Below are 14,540 nucleotides of genomic sequence, written 5' to 3'. Positions count from 1 at the left end.
GCTGAGGAGGAGAAGCACAGCTGCAGCTCGGCCCTGTTGGTTTTGCTCTCTGCCTTCTCAAAGTGCCAGAAGTTAAGGGATGGAAACTGGTTCCTCAATAAAACGGGGAAGGGCAGCTGTCAGGTCTCATCAGGAGTGGGTGACAGAACTGCTGGGTGTCCTTATGATGGGTGCTAACACCATCTGCACATGGGGAGGTTCACGTGTGTGAACAGTTTACTGTTGCTTATTCTTTAAAGAATTTTGATGGGCATGGTTGTACACAACAGTAATCCCAGTACTTGAGATGCAGAGGCAAGCAGATCTCTTCAGGGCTAGACAGGGCTACACAGTGAGACCTTCTCTAAAATAAATAATTAAATATATAAAATAATAAAATTAAACATAAATTCTTATTTTCATCAGTGTCTTAGGCTCCTGCTTGTAAGGCCTTCTTGCATTGTTGCTGATGACTGTGGTTTTGTTTCAAGGCTGTTTCTGTCATGGTTGCTACCAAAGAGGGGTCCATCCGCTATTGGCCCAGCCTCGCCAGGGAAGACACCTACTCAGACACCTGTGTGGATTTGGGAGGCGAGAAGATGTGCAGGTTCCTGACAGCAGTGCAGGTGTGTACAGGGAGAGCTGCAGCGTGGGCAGGTAGGGAGGGAGGTCTGAAGCTGGAAATGTGGGTTCTGAACAGCTGTAGGGACCTGGGAGGCATCAGAGACAGGCAAGGAAGAGAAGAAGGTGAGGGCCACGGTGTGAACTAGAGCAAGGGAGGCTATTCATTGCACAGTTACAAATGCTGTTAGAAAGGTTCATGCAAGCTGGGCCTGGTGCGATATAACTTTAATCCCAGCACTCAGGAGGCAAAGGCAGGCAGATTTCTGTGAGTACCAGGATAGCCTGGGCTACATATAAAAGCCCGTCTCTCCCCACCCCCACCCCCAAAAAAGAGGGGGAAGGCGAGGGAAACTAATTCTCTTAGATGCTAGGAGAATACTTGCTGATATCTACTCTACAGTTATGGAAGCAATCTAAGGCTGGCTTAACAGGCACAGGGCCCTTGATTCCATCCCTAGAACCACTTAAACCAGATATTATGGCCCATGCCTGTGATCCCAGCATCTAGGAGGATGGGGAGTCCTAGGTCATCCTTGGCTACATAGTGAGTTCAAGGTTAGCTTGGAATGCTTGCGGCTGCCTCAAAAAAAAAGAAGAAAAAGAAACCTGAAATTTGTTGAACATACTAATGGTAAACCCTTCATTTGAAGCTCAGATTTTAAAAGATGAAATTTATTTCTTCTGTAAGAGTATTTTTGTGTATTGACTAGTGAAAAGATTTGGTATTTATTCACAGGGAGGAAGTTTCATCCTGTCCTCCGTGGGGAGCCAGTTGGTTCGATTGATTCCTGAAAGCTCAGGAAAGATTCACCAGCATGTCCTGCCCCAGGGCCAAGGCATGCTCTCAGGGATTGGCCGGAGGGTTTCTTCCCTTTTCGGGATTCTGTCCCCTACTAGTGACCTCATGGTAAGTTTATAAAGAACTCCTATACACTAAGTTGAAATTTCCCTTGACAGTGGTATTGCCTTCGTATGAATGTAAGCTGCTGTGTTTCTGTTTCTTAGTGTGAGTGTTTGCTGTGTATGTATTTCTGGGCACCACGTGGTTGCCTGGTGCCTGCAAGAAGCCAGAGGATAGAGCATCAGATCCTCTGCAACTGCAGTCATGAACAGTTGTGAGCTGCCATGAGGGTGCTGGAATTCAACTTGGGTCCTCTTGAAGAGCAGCGAGTCTCTCCAGCCCTCTTGTGAGAATGTTAAGGTTGAGTTTGGCCTGTGTGTCTCCTACTCCTCCAGTCTGTGGGTGTCTCCCACTTTCTCTACTGCTGGCCTGGGAGGATGGAGGTTTGTTCTCTTGTGAAGCAGAGCACTTCCTGACCTCGGGCCACCTTGACACTTGTTCCCTTGAGTCAGGTGTAAGCATAGACTTACCATCTTTTCATCTATTTCTGCTAATGAAGCTGTCCCTTTTCTCAGGTGACCTGGGTTTCCAACCTCCGTGAGAGTCTCTGCTTCTTTCTGTTGTTCTTCAGTGGTTCCCCAGCTGCTTCTGGGTGCATCTCCTACCACTGCTCTGTCAGTTCCCTGCTGACACTCCTGCTTACAGGCAGGGATGGCCACCGCACTGTTGCCCTGTCTTGCCCTAAAATGAAATGGAGACAATGGGGGTTTAAACTAAAAACCGTTGTGTACATGACTTAAAACATCTGTTTTGTACCAAAGAGTCTACTCATACAGACAATGACCATGTCTGGTAAATGTCCTTCTCCCTGCCTGATTCTCTTCACATTCTTTTATCAAAAGCCATAGCCAATGTCTCCGGGACTTATAAGTTTATAGACTTCATACTCAAGCCACTGTTGTGGCTTCTTACATATTTTCTTCTTATGTATTTTTTCAATTTTAATAAGGCACTGCTTCTCTGAGAATTGTAACTTTCCCATCTCCCAACTCTGCTTTCCAATTCTGCTCTTCCCAGGCCTCTTCTTTGACAAGTTGGTCTTGGTTTCAAGGTCTACCTCTCCCTACAGAGCCTGGGACAAGAATTCTAGTCAGAAAGCTATAAAGCACATGAGGTCGGAGTCAGTCTCAGCATGTCCCCTTCTCTCTGCACAGCTGGCCAGTGTTCTGTGGGACAGAGGAGGATCAAGTTTCTACACCCTGACGAGTTCAAACATCAGCAAATGGGAACTGGACGATTCTTCAGAGAAGCAGGTTCACAGCTGGGATGTGCACAGGACCCTGAAGGAGAGCATCACCGATGCTGTTTGGGTGAGGAGCAGTAGTGCCCACTTGTGGTTTACACATCGCTTATGGTGTGTGGCTGCTCGTTCCTTCTTTATCTTTTGTTTGCGTGAGACAGGGACTCAGTCTGTGTAGCCCAGGCTGGTTGTGGACTCTTTAACCCTCCTGCCTCAGCTTCCCAAGTGCTGGGACTGTAGGTGAGCTTCACCACAGCCAGCCCGTCTGCCTCATTTGTTTGAACACATTTCCATGTAATAAGTCGATAGCCATTAAATACGTATAAGTAGGTGTTCAGTTCCTACCTATAATAGACCTCAGTGGTTAACTTGTTGATTTGTGAGGTGGCAAGATAGAAGACAGTCTTGTGTAGCTCAGGCTGGCCTTTTGCCTCTGCCACTTATTCACTAGGAATATAAACATGTGCCACCATACCCAGCTGACCTAATGTTCTTTTAAAGACAGGGTATCACTCTACAGTCCTGCCTCTCCTGGAACCCACTTTGTAGACCAAGCTATCTTTAGTCTCACAGAGACCTGCCTGTGTCTGCCTCCTAGGTGTTGGGATTAAAGGTGTGCACCTGGCTAGTTTTTAAATGTTCATTGCTCATGGGCAAAACACTTTGCCAGGTGCTGGGCACACAGTGGTGGAAAAAAAGGCACAGTAACTACTGGGAGCTTACACTTTGGTATTTCCATTTAGGGGTCTGAAAGTAACTATGAAGCTATTAAAGAAGGGGTCAACATTCAGTACTTGGACTTGAAACAAAACTGGTAAGTACTTAACTTGTCTTAAAGAAGTTGGACAACGGGGTGACATCTTTGTTGTGCTGGTGTTCTTGTGGTTACTAAGCCTCTGAGACGTCTGTTTCTTAGGTAGTGGTGCTGGTTCATGTGGGAAATTTAAACATTCCTCAGCTATAAATAGTGTGTTCCTTACATCTTCATGGCTTGCACAGCTGGCCCGGCTCTGTCTTTATTCCATCTTAAGGTGATGCCAGCACCCCCTCCTTTCTGTTGCCAAGGGAGCCCTGAACAGTGGTCTTTGCTCTATGGAGACATTGGGTTCTCGTCACCGTTAGTGAAGGAGCTCTTGTCCCACAGTCAGTGACTAAGCTGATGTAATGAGGCTGTGTCCTCCATTGCGAGCTAGACTCAGCATGGTTATGCTTGGTCTTAGGAAGGGCTTGGCAGATCACTCAGGCATCCTGAGGCAAGAGGATTGGGGTTCCTGGCCAGCGTGAGCCATGCACAAGACTCTGTCGAAAACAGACCAAGTTGAAGACTTTTTTGTTCTTGTTTGAGACAGGGTTTCTCTGTATAGCCCTGGCTGTCCTGGAGCTCACTCTGTAGACCAGGCTGGCCTAGAACTCAGAAATCCACCTGCCTCTGCCTCCAGTGTTGGAACTAAAGGCGCGTGACACCACCTTACCTGGACAATTGGAGACGTTTCCTGTGTCCCGTATGTTCTGGTTTTGGTGTGGCACAGCCGGTGTCCTTGCTTCTCGGAAGGTGTTGCGGCTGCCTCTGGTCATGAGGGGTGGTTATCTCCAGTACCATTGAGTCTGTTAGCTTGTTTCTCAGCAGGACCTGAAAACCCTGTAAAGACTTAGGAGTCTTTACTGAGTTATTATTGACAACGTTGTGCTTTCCTCATTTTAGATGTAACGAGGTTAGCTTTGTTTTGTGGCAGCTTTGTAGCACAAGTTAGCCTTGGCCTTGGGGTTCTCCTGACTCGGTCCCTAGAGCACTGGAGCACCAGGCATGTTCTCATTCCTGGCTGGGATTTCCCCATCTTAAGTTTATTAATGTACAGGTTCTTTTTTTAATTGATTAAAAAAATTTTTTTTCCTATGCATTGCTGTTTTGCCTGCATGTATGTCTATGTGAGGGTATCATATTTTCTGGAACCAGAGCCACAAACAGCCCTCAGCTGCCATGTAGGTACTAGGAATTGAACCCAGGTCCTCTGGAAGCAAAGCCAGTGATCTCAGCTGCTAAACCATCTCTCCAGCCCCAGCGTGTAGATTTTTATATAACCTGTTTATCAATGTTTTACTGATCTGCAGAATTTCGATTGACTACCTACTGTTTTCACTGCTTAAAATAACTTTATGGATTTTGGGGGATTTGGTTTGTGGGAGATTATTTTGTTTTGAGACATGGGCTCACTGTATAACTGGCCTGGAACTCACAGAAATCTGCCTGTCTTTACTTCCCACGTGGGGTTTTTGTAGAGGTTTTTGTTTTGTTTTGTTTTGTTTTGTTAAGATTTATAGCCTCTCTGTCTCTTTCTCCCACTCTGTGTGTGTATGTCTATGCACATACACACACATACGTATACCTGCAGAGCGCAGAAAACATCACATTCCTTGGAGCTGGCGTTTCATGCTTGTGAGCCTCCTGATGTGGGTGCTGGGAACAGGCCTCTGAAGAGTAACAAATGCTCTTAGCAGTTGAGCAGTCTCTCTAGCACTATGGGTTGTTTTGTTTTGTTTTTCCAATTAGGATCATAGGTAAAATCAGGGAATCCTAGCCCTATAGGACCACCTCTTAAGGACCCTGTTAGATGAGTAACAAGGTACTGCCTCAGTAGCGCTGGGTGAACAAGCATAGGTGCTGCTCATGGCCTTAGGTCACCTTGACCTTAGTAATGGACTGTGCTAATTCCCAGACTAAGCCAGGCTGATTGAATAAGCCAGGTGCATATAGAATAGTCATCTTAACCACAGTCCTGATACAGAACAGGATTGATTGGTGCTCAGCGCTAGAGCAACGTCTGCATACACTCGGCAGAGTTTAAACCTCACATAGGTGGCAGTGGGGAGAAGAGATCACTTTCCTCCCTTTGTGCCCCTGACAGTTACTGATCCGTCCTTCAAAGTTCTGTCTTTTTCAGAATGCTGTATAAATGCTATGTAATACAGCTTGACATGGTTGATTTAAAATCAATTCAGAAATGTCTCCATTTCCTTTGCTAGATAGCATTCAAGAGAAAATATGTGTAGATATATCAGGATTTATCTGCTCAGCAGTTGAAGGCATTCAGTTGTTTTCAGGTTGGCTACTGTAATAAAGCCACTGTAAACATTTGCATTAAGGCAATTGTGAGAATGTTTTTTTTTTCTTCCCTTAAGTATTCAAATATCTAGGTTCAGGGTTCTAGTTTATATGGTGTGTATAATTTTGTAAGAATCTGACTTTACAAAGAATCCTGCAGGGTGTAATGGCATCTGCCTTTGGACCTCTGAATCTCAGGACAGCCAGGGCTGTGTATAGTGAAACCCTGTCTCCAACAACAGCAGCAGACACAGAGGCCTCCTTTCTCTTCCCACCCCTTTTCTAGCGATGGGCTCCTGATTTTGGCAGCAGCGTGGCACCTGGGAGACAGCCCCTGTCTTGTCTATTACTCTGTGATCACGGTGGAAGACAATGGTAACCAGATGTCAGATGCAGTCACCGTAGAAGTGACTCAGTATAACCCCCCTTTCCAGGTAAGTTCGTCACAGGGAGGCCACAGCTCACCAGAGTCCTGCATAGCCACTGGTGGCTTTAAGGCTCACTGGCAAGATTTGGAAATAGTTGTAGATATTAGTGCGTTTTGTTTTTCCATCTCCCTCTCTGGCCCAGTGTGAAGTAAAGAAAGATGATACTGAAGGTAGCCCGCAGCCAGTCCTTGGACGATTTCGCTGTAGCTCGGTATTGAGTGGAAAGGAAGTTGGATGACAAGCTGCATGGTGAAATACTTGGATTCAAATTTTGGGGGGTGTGCGTTGGTTTGTAGTTGAGATCGGATGACTGTGTAGTCTAGTCTGACTACATATTCAAGATGCAGTCTTGTCTCTTGTCTCCCAAGTTGTTATTATAGGTATGTGCTATCGTGTCTTCCTGGGATTCAGTTTTGAGACCTTTATATTATAAACAAATTCCATGTGCCTAGGGGAGACTGTGATTTATGTACTCACAAAATAAACCACCAGGAGACAGCATCAGTGATGTTGAGTATAAACAGAAATTAAACACGTTCTCTAGTAACTGGCATTTGCCAGGGAAGCCATGTCCTTTAACCTCATGTAGCATCTAAGTCTATTAAGTCTTTACTTACTTGAGACGGAGTCTCACTGTGTAGCTCTGGCTCATCCTGGAGTTCAGAGTGCTGCCTGCCTCTGCCCCCATGTGCAGGTGTTAAAGGTGTGTGACCGTGCCTGGCCCTGGCTTGTTTGTTTGGGGATCTACATTGAGTGCAGTGCTGGCGGGGGCGGGGCGTTGTATGTGCCTCTGGAGCTGGGCACAGGTGACTGTGAGCCACCCCATAGCGATCCTCTCACAGAGCCCTTTCTCCAGCTACTAAATCTTTATTCTTAATATACTTGCTTATCTAAATCCCATAAGAAAATCTGTTGTTCTTTGATTTGTAACAGGGATAAATCTTACCATGTGTTTCAGTTCAGTATAACTGGAAATCATAGCTCAGTGTCATTTTAATTTTTCACAAAGTGCCGAGGAATATAAAGAAAACAATTTGTGAATAAATCTGCCCTACAGTCTCACTTTAATGTTATTTTGGGGACGAGAGATGGCTTAGTGAGGAAGAGCATTTGCTGCTCTGGCAGAGGACCCAAGTTTGGTTTCCAGCACCCATGTTAGGTGTCTTACAGACACCTGTTCTCCAGCCCAGGGGGATCCAAAGTGTCTAAGCCCCTGTAGGTACCTGCATCTGTGTGTGCGCATATCCACCAGGCGCACACATACACATTAAAAATAATTTTTATAAAATTTTAATTACTTCTCTAGTGATGGTGGCTGTATTCCTAGTTTTATGTCTAGTGAGTTTGTACTTATATTTCTTCCTCTGACTTCATAGTGAACAGATACTCAATGGTCTTGTATATGAGAGCTTGTTTGGGGCCCTTGGGCTTGAAGATGTTTGGTGGTAAAACAAGAGCTAGCTTGGTGTGGTGGCACACGCTTACTAGGAAGTACATGTCTTACTAGAGGCAGCAGGTCACAGTAAGTTTAAGGTCAGCCAAGCAGCCAAAGATACAGAGCAATACTGCGTCTTCAAAAAAAAAAAAAGTGTTGTTTTTTTTTTTTTTCTGCATCTGCCAGTATAAAAATAAATAACAAATGAGAGCTTTTCACTTTTCATTTGTTGCAAACTTTGAATTATAATGTTTTTGGTTAGTTGGTTGGCTTTTCAAGACAGGGTTTCTCTGTGTAGCCCTGGCTGATCTGGAACTCACACTATAGACCAAGCTGGCCTCAAACTCAGAGATTCTCTTGTCTCTGCCTCCCAAGTGCCCAGATTAAAGGTGTTTAATCCTGCCACCACACTTGGCTTATCTTAACTTCATAGAAGAATTTCAAAATTTTGCTAATTGCAGCTCAACAAATCATTTTTATAAGATAAGTATCTTAGACCGTTGGCCCTTGTAGAACTACCTAAGGCAGGATAACGTATGAGCTGTCGGAAGTCCCGCAGGTTGGGTGGAGGTCCAGAGTAAAGGTCCCAGCAGCCGTGCTCCCATTGTCATAGGCAGCACCTGCTTTTGGGTGCATTTACCTAAGCTAAGGTAAGCAGGCCTGCCCAGCAGAGCCTTCCTCAGACTCCATGGTAGCACGGTTAGCAGTTCAGTGTCTGAACTCCAGAGGAACACAAGCATCCAGGCAGTCGCAGGGATTATAAACCTCCCTGTCCTGTCTATGAACCATCTGTGTAGTGTATGACTTCCACGGAATAATCAGTGAGTGAGAATTTTAACATTCTGTGGAATGGTGTCATATAAACATGGTTGTGAAAATCATAGATATTTTTGTCTGAATTCTTACTAACTATAATCCTAAATTTACCTTTCAGTCTGAAGACCTGATCGCATGTCGATTGATGGTGCCAAACTTTTCAAGCCAGATGACCTATCTTTACATGGAGAATGCTGTCTTTGTGTGCTCCACAGGCACTGGGAAGTTTTCTCTTCCTCAGGAAAAGATTGTCTTTGATACACAAGGTACTTTCAAAGACAAGATGAGTTTCTTTCTTCATTGAATTATATTTCCCCTTTGTCAGAATTCAGTCAGTCCTATGCACATGTCACATTCTGAACTCCCGTGCTCTACTTTTATGTGAGTCTATTCACTCACCAGTATCTTACAAGGTTCAGTGAGTCTTCTTAAGTAAAGGTTTATGTCATGTCTGAGTGCACTGTCGCTGTCCTCAGACACACCAGAAGAGGGCGTCAGACCCCATTCCAGATGGTTGTGACCCACCATGTGGTTGTTGGGAATTAAACTCAGGACCTTCAGAAGAGCAGTCAGTGCTCTTTCTCGAAACAGGGTTTCTCTGTGTAGCCCTGGCCGTCCTAGAACCCACTATGCAGACCAGGCAGGCCTTGAACTCAGAAATCAGCCTGCCTCTGCCTCCCAAATGCTGGCCCAGTCAGTGCTCTTAACTGCTGAGCCATCCTTCCAATAAATAATTCTTAAATTCTAGCTCTTTGACCAATTCATTAGCCATCCTTCATGGTTTCTTATCTTTTATTGTACATTTTGCTTCTGGTTTGCTACCTGCCAGTTAGAAATGTTAATACTGTTTGCAGCAGCTGAGTTCACAGCCATGCTGAATACCTAAGCTGGGCAGAACTCCTGTTTTCTTTACATGCAAAATTAGTTTAAAAGATTTTTCTTTTCCTTAGAAGAGACCAAGGAGATAAGTACTAACACTGAGAGAAGTGAGTGCTCTTCTTGGTTTGTGAGAGGGACTTACTCTGAATTAATACTCTTCATAATACTTTGTCCAGCCCTGGCAAAAAGAATCCTGGGACCAGCAGATACTGACGGGTGGCACGGCCTCCCAAGACTGCTATAGAGGTCAGAGTCTGGGCAGGGCCACAGATACAGCTGCGTGGTGGTCCCGTATTGTATGCTGTTCCTAGGCACAGCAGCCTGCCAACTGCCTAGATTGGCCTTAGGCAAGGAGCAAGAGGGCGCCACAAGGCAGAGATGCTGCCATTTCCAGTTTGCAGAATAAAGAATTGGGAAGAATTGAGGAGGGGCTTTGCTCACTGTTCCCTTGCAAGGACAAGGTTTGGTTTGGTTGGTTGGTTGTTTTGTTTTTTCAAGATTTTTTTATCTGTGCAGGGACAGGGGAGGGGGCGGGGAGGGGGAACCCGTGGAAGCCAGAAGAGGGTGTAGTCCCTGCAGCTGGGGTTTCGGGAGGCTGTAGCCTCTCAGTGAGGTCACTAAGAACTGAACTCGTCGTGTGCAGAAGCAGCAAGTGCTGTAACTGAGTCATTGCTCCTGCCCAGTGTTTCTTGTTTGTAAGTGGAAAGGCCGTCTGCTTCATGGAGTAGGAGCAGGATCTTTATTTAAGTGTCATAAGCAGGAAAGGTCACAGGCCGTCAAGACAGTGAGGTGGTAGAGCTGAGGAATTAATCTGTGCCATCTTGGTGTGTTCTGTTCTCAGGGGATGGCATTTTGGGCGCTGGCTCCTGTGCTGGTGTTCCTATCCTTTTCTCTAGGAATAGTGGTCTGGTGTCTGTCACTCCAAGGGAAAATGTATCCCTGTTAGCAGAAGACCTGGAAGAGTCTTTGACCTCCTCAGTTGGTGGACGGGGCAGTGAGGTAAGGATCGAAGATCGTTTAACATTTCCTTCATCAGCACATTCACACCAGGCCGCGGGCAAGGTCTGGGAGATCACTTCCTGGTTATCTTGCACCCAGTCTCTAGGTCTTCTTTCCCAGAGCAGCTGCTTGTAGGTCACGGGCATTCCTTCTGCTCTTACCTCTGTATCTTTGAGTTGGGACTTGGGACAATTCATGCTTCCTTCTCTCCTTTACCTTTCCTAGGAGCAGGGTGCGGGGCGACTGCTGGTGTGGTTCCTGGGCCCAGGGGGCACTTGTGGCATCACATACATTGTGCAGCCGTGGGATTCCGGAGCACTGGCAGTGTGGATGTCGCACACACCATCCAGCGGCTCCTGGGGGTGCTGGTTGGGGAGTTTCCTGTGGTCACTCAGGAAGGTGGCCAGGCTTAGCCTGCTGACTGTCCAGACCCTAAGGTCCTGTTCCCACCTATGCCAGGCAGACCTGTATGCCACCTTACGAGGGTTCTGGGGAATCAAACTCAGGTAGCCAAACTTGCACAGCAAGTAAGTGTCTAATTCCGACATTGAGAGGGCTCAGTGACACCAGAGGATGAATTCCTAGAGTCTTAATGAGATTAAAGATAAATAAAAAATCAACTTTGTTATCTTGGAACCTGAGATAACTTTTTCTGTAAGTTTGAGGGTTTTAAACAATAAAAAATATTTCAGCCACAAAAGGACTAAAAATATTGTTTATGGATTTTTTTCATCTAAGGATGAAATATAGAAATATTTTTAGACAAAAAATATTATTTTGACACTAATATAACCAACTGTGTTTCTTTCAACAAACTCCAAAGCTACTAATATAAATAAACAAATTAGTTGATTAATTAATTTTAAAAAAGCTGCCTACTCTTGTTTACTAATTCAATAATCATAGGAGCTGGTAGAAAACTTAGTAATGCTATAACAACTCATATTTTTGTAGTTTGTAGTATGTGAGAATCTGAAATTTAATAAAAGAAAATATTGCCTTATCTTGCAAAAAAAATCCAAAAAGTTTGCAAAAAATATTTTCATATTTGCTTAAAATATGTTTCCTCTTTCACTGAAATACATGGCAAATTCACATATTTGATTTTGTTCATCGTAAGACACTGGCTTGTCTAATGTCTATAAGTCTCTGTGTCTTGCTGTGTATGTAGCTCAGACTGGTATTGAACTGTCTTCTTGCCTCATTCTCCTCAAGGTTGGACTAACAGGCATGCGCTCCTATGTCTAAACTGTGTGTAGAGTGTTTTCATAATTAAAAGTTGAAGTGAATGAAGCCAGTCATGGTGGTACAAGTCTTTAATACCAGCACTTGGGAGGCAAAGGCAGGTGTAACTCTGTGAGTTACAGGCCAGCATGGTCTACATAGAGAGTTCCAGGTCCTGTCTCAAAAAAGGGAGGGGGATGCTGGAGAAATGGCTAAGCAATTTAGAGCATTTGCTGCTCTTGTAGAGGACCTGGGTTTGATCCTAGCACCCTTATAGTGCTCAGAACCATTTGTAACTCCAGTTTCAGGAGATCTTGTTCTCTTTCCTGGCCTTTGAGGGCCTCAGGTACAGAACACGTGTGTACATATATGCATGCAGTCAAACACTCATACACATAAAATAAAAATAAGCATTTTAAACAACAACAACAAAATTGGAATGGATTGGCAGTTTGTCCGGAAGGTGGTGTATTTTAGCTCCTGTTGTGATCACGTGGCTGGTTATCTGGCAGTGCTGCTCCATGGTCCTGAGTTCCTTTTGCACTGTTCCGTTTCTTCCTAGTTCTCCTTAGTCCTGCTCAGCCGTGTCATTCCCGCTAATGCCCATTGTGACAAGCATAGAGACAGTTGGGACAGTTCTGACCAATGGTGGGAAAGTCCTGAGTTACCTGCCTTTCCTGCAGGGCTTTGATTGGTCATCAGCAATCAGCTCTGGCTGTGTGATCTACCGCAGGATCACCTTTCAGGTAGGAATGATCCTGTGCCTTCACCTCTAAGTGATAGCTTTTTTCTTTGCAGAGTATGGTTTTTGAGACCACCACAAAAAACGAAACTGTAGCCCATGAAGACAAGACAAAACTGCTTAAGGCTGCATTTCTACAGTACTGCAGGTATGGCACCTAAGATCTCTCTGTCTCTGTCTCTGTGTGTGTGTGTTCATAGAATCCAGAAAAGGGCATCAGATCTCTTGGAGCTGGAGTTACAGGCAATTGTGACGCACCTGATCAGGGTGACAGGAACCAAAACGTCCTCTGCAAGAGCAAGAGCCGCTCCTAACCACCCCAGCACATACCCACGCACCTCCCTGTTGCTTTATGGGTCTTGCTGTGTAACTCAGGCTGGTCCTCCTATCTTGCTCCTCTAATGCAGGATTTGTAGCCATGACCACTATGCTCAGCTGGCCTAGCACATTTTAAATCACAGCGTGTTGTAAATGAATTATCCTTAATATAAGTATTAGCAGCTAATTTAGTCCCCAATAACAAACAGAGAAACCAAGATTTAAAGCTGCCCCTTAATAGCTGACCCCACCCTCCTCTGCTAATGTGGCTGCCTCTTAGCCCATCCCAGTGTGCTTTGATAATATTATTGATCTTGCACCTTGGGCTTAGCTGTGTTTCCATGATCTTTCTCCAGACCCCCTGCCTCATGGCTCCACCCCTCCATTCTCCTGGAGGATCTGAGCCTCCTCTCTCCTTCCTCTGCTTGGTCCACAGCCCGCCCTGTTCTCTGTTCTGCCCAGCCATTGGGTGATCAGCATTTATTGATAAGGTAGAGAACAAATGGTAAGAATTACACAAATTTGAGACCAGAGATTATTGGTATAAGGATTACAATGCCCTGTCCAGATTGAAACAGGATATAGGAGCAGAAAAAAATCAGTATTTGATTAACACAAGGGTAAACTTCACACAATGTACAAAAGTATAAGCTACAGCTTACAGTTGTGTGGGACACAGTTTGCTGATGCTTGCTGTGCACTGGTGGGCACTGAGAGCTAGTGGTGAGAGTGTGCCGTTTCGAGGAAGTCTTTCTGGGTGCTGAGGTTCTAAACAATTATCTGAACCTGACAGCCAGTGAGGCCCCGTGTAGGTCGGGAGCATCGGATCTTAACACGGCCTTCATGGGAAACAATGGCCATTCAAATTGGCAGTCTTGAAGACAGTGGACATGGTCTCCCTTATAAAGTATCAAAGTGGATAAATTGCAGACTGAGTTGTATGGATGTTGCAGAAGCATCTCCTTTGACTTAGGTTTAGTTACCACAGAACCCAGTGTTCTTCAGGCTTGCTCAGATTCTGCAGTTTGGCTGTTGGAGATCAGGTCGGGTGGCAGTTGGGCAAGTCCCAGCTGTGCTCTCGTTGTGCCCAGATTCCGATGTGGCTGTTTCTGGCCTGGACTTCTCACATTTGTAGGGCCTTGGCTGGCAGCTCTTTGCTTCCTGTAGAGTGTGATTGCTGCCTTGACATTTGAGACAGGTAACCAGTTGGGGGCATCTGTTGAGCAGCACCCTTGACTCTCCCACTAGAAGCCTGGTACCACACTGGTCCTTCCCCCTGTTTGTTATAACCACATTATCTCCAAACATTGTCAAATAGTCCTGAGAGTCAAACATAACAGATAAAACTTTCAAGTGTTGTCTATTTTTTAGCTTCATATTATTTGGTTTTCATTTTTCTTTATTCAAAAAATTTTGTAAATACAAGGTGTTTTGTTTATGAGAGTTTGGGGAAGCATCTGTAATTATTGATTAGGTCTTGTACAAGTAGATCCCTATAGCCTGTTGGAAGCCTGGGGCTCCAGCCCCAGTTGTCGACAGCTGGAGATCATTTCAGCTCTTTGGGGCTGACCACGTGTCTTTAGCAGATGAGTCACCTGTGCAAAGAGCCCCTAGAACTTGACCCCACTCTCACGGGCTGGCTGGGCTTGTTTGTGGAGTGCAGGGTTCCTGATGTACTGGAGTATGTTTGGGGCACAGTAGCCTTAGAACTGTGCCGTCTAGGTTTTAGGGCATGCGTGTACAGTGGAACCGCCATGGGCACTGGTTCACATGTCAGTTTCTTATCATCACATTATCTGCCTGTTACGTACTTTCCTTCATAGGCAGGATTGGTTTATGTTTGAATAGACTTGGG

At 45.2% G+C, this 14,540-nt stretch overlaps 1 protein-coding gene across 2 annotated transcripts in view; it reads left to right on the top strand.

The window, feature by feature from the left end:
* Nup133 (nucleoporin 133) overlaps nt 1-14,540 on the top strand; it is a 52,152-nt gene that overhangs the window by 9,621 nt on the left and 27,991 nt on the right. Inside the window, exons 5-12 of one of the 2 annotated variants that reach the window (NM_172288.2) lie at nt 471-605; nt 1,340-1,510; nt 2,659-2,814; nt 3,488-3,558; nt 6,131-6,278; nt 8,642-8,789; nt 10,244-10,401; nt 12,424-12,515. In NM_172288.2, coding sequence (NP_758492.2) covers nt 471-605; nt 1,340-1,510; nt 2,659-2,814; nt 3,488-3,558; nt 6,131-6,278; nt 8,642-8,789; nt 10,244-10,401; nt 12,424-12,515 — 1,079 coding nt within the window. Of the gene's footprint in view, nt 1-470; nt 606-1,339; nt 1,511-2,658; nt 2,815-3,487; nt 3,559-6,130; nt 6,279-8,641; nt 8,790-10,243; nt 10,402-12,423; nt 12,516-13,712; nt 13,884-14,540 lie in introns of those variants that run through there. The other variant, XM_006530964.4, reaches the window with a different exon arrangement.

Source organism: Mus musculus, chromosome 8, assembly GCF_000001635.26.
Source record: "Mus musculus strain C57BL/6J chromosome 8, GRCm38.p6 C57BL/6J".
Taxonomy (NCBI): Eukaryota; Metazoa; Chordata; class Mammalia; order Rodentia; family Muridae; genus Mus; species Mus musculus.
The sequence above is the reverse complement of the archived record's forward strand: the minus strand, read 5'-3'. Positions and strand labels throughout refer to the sequence as shown.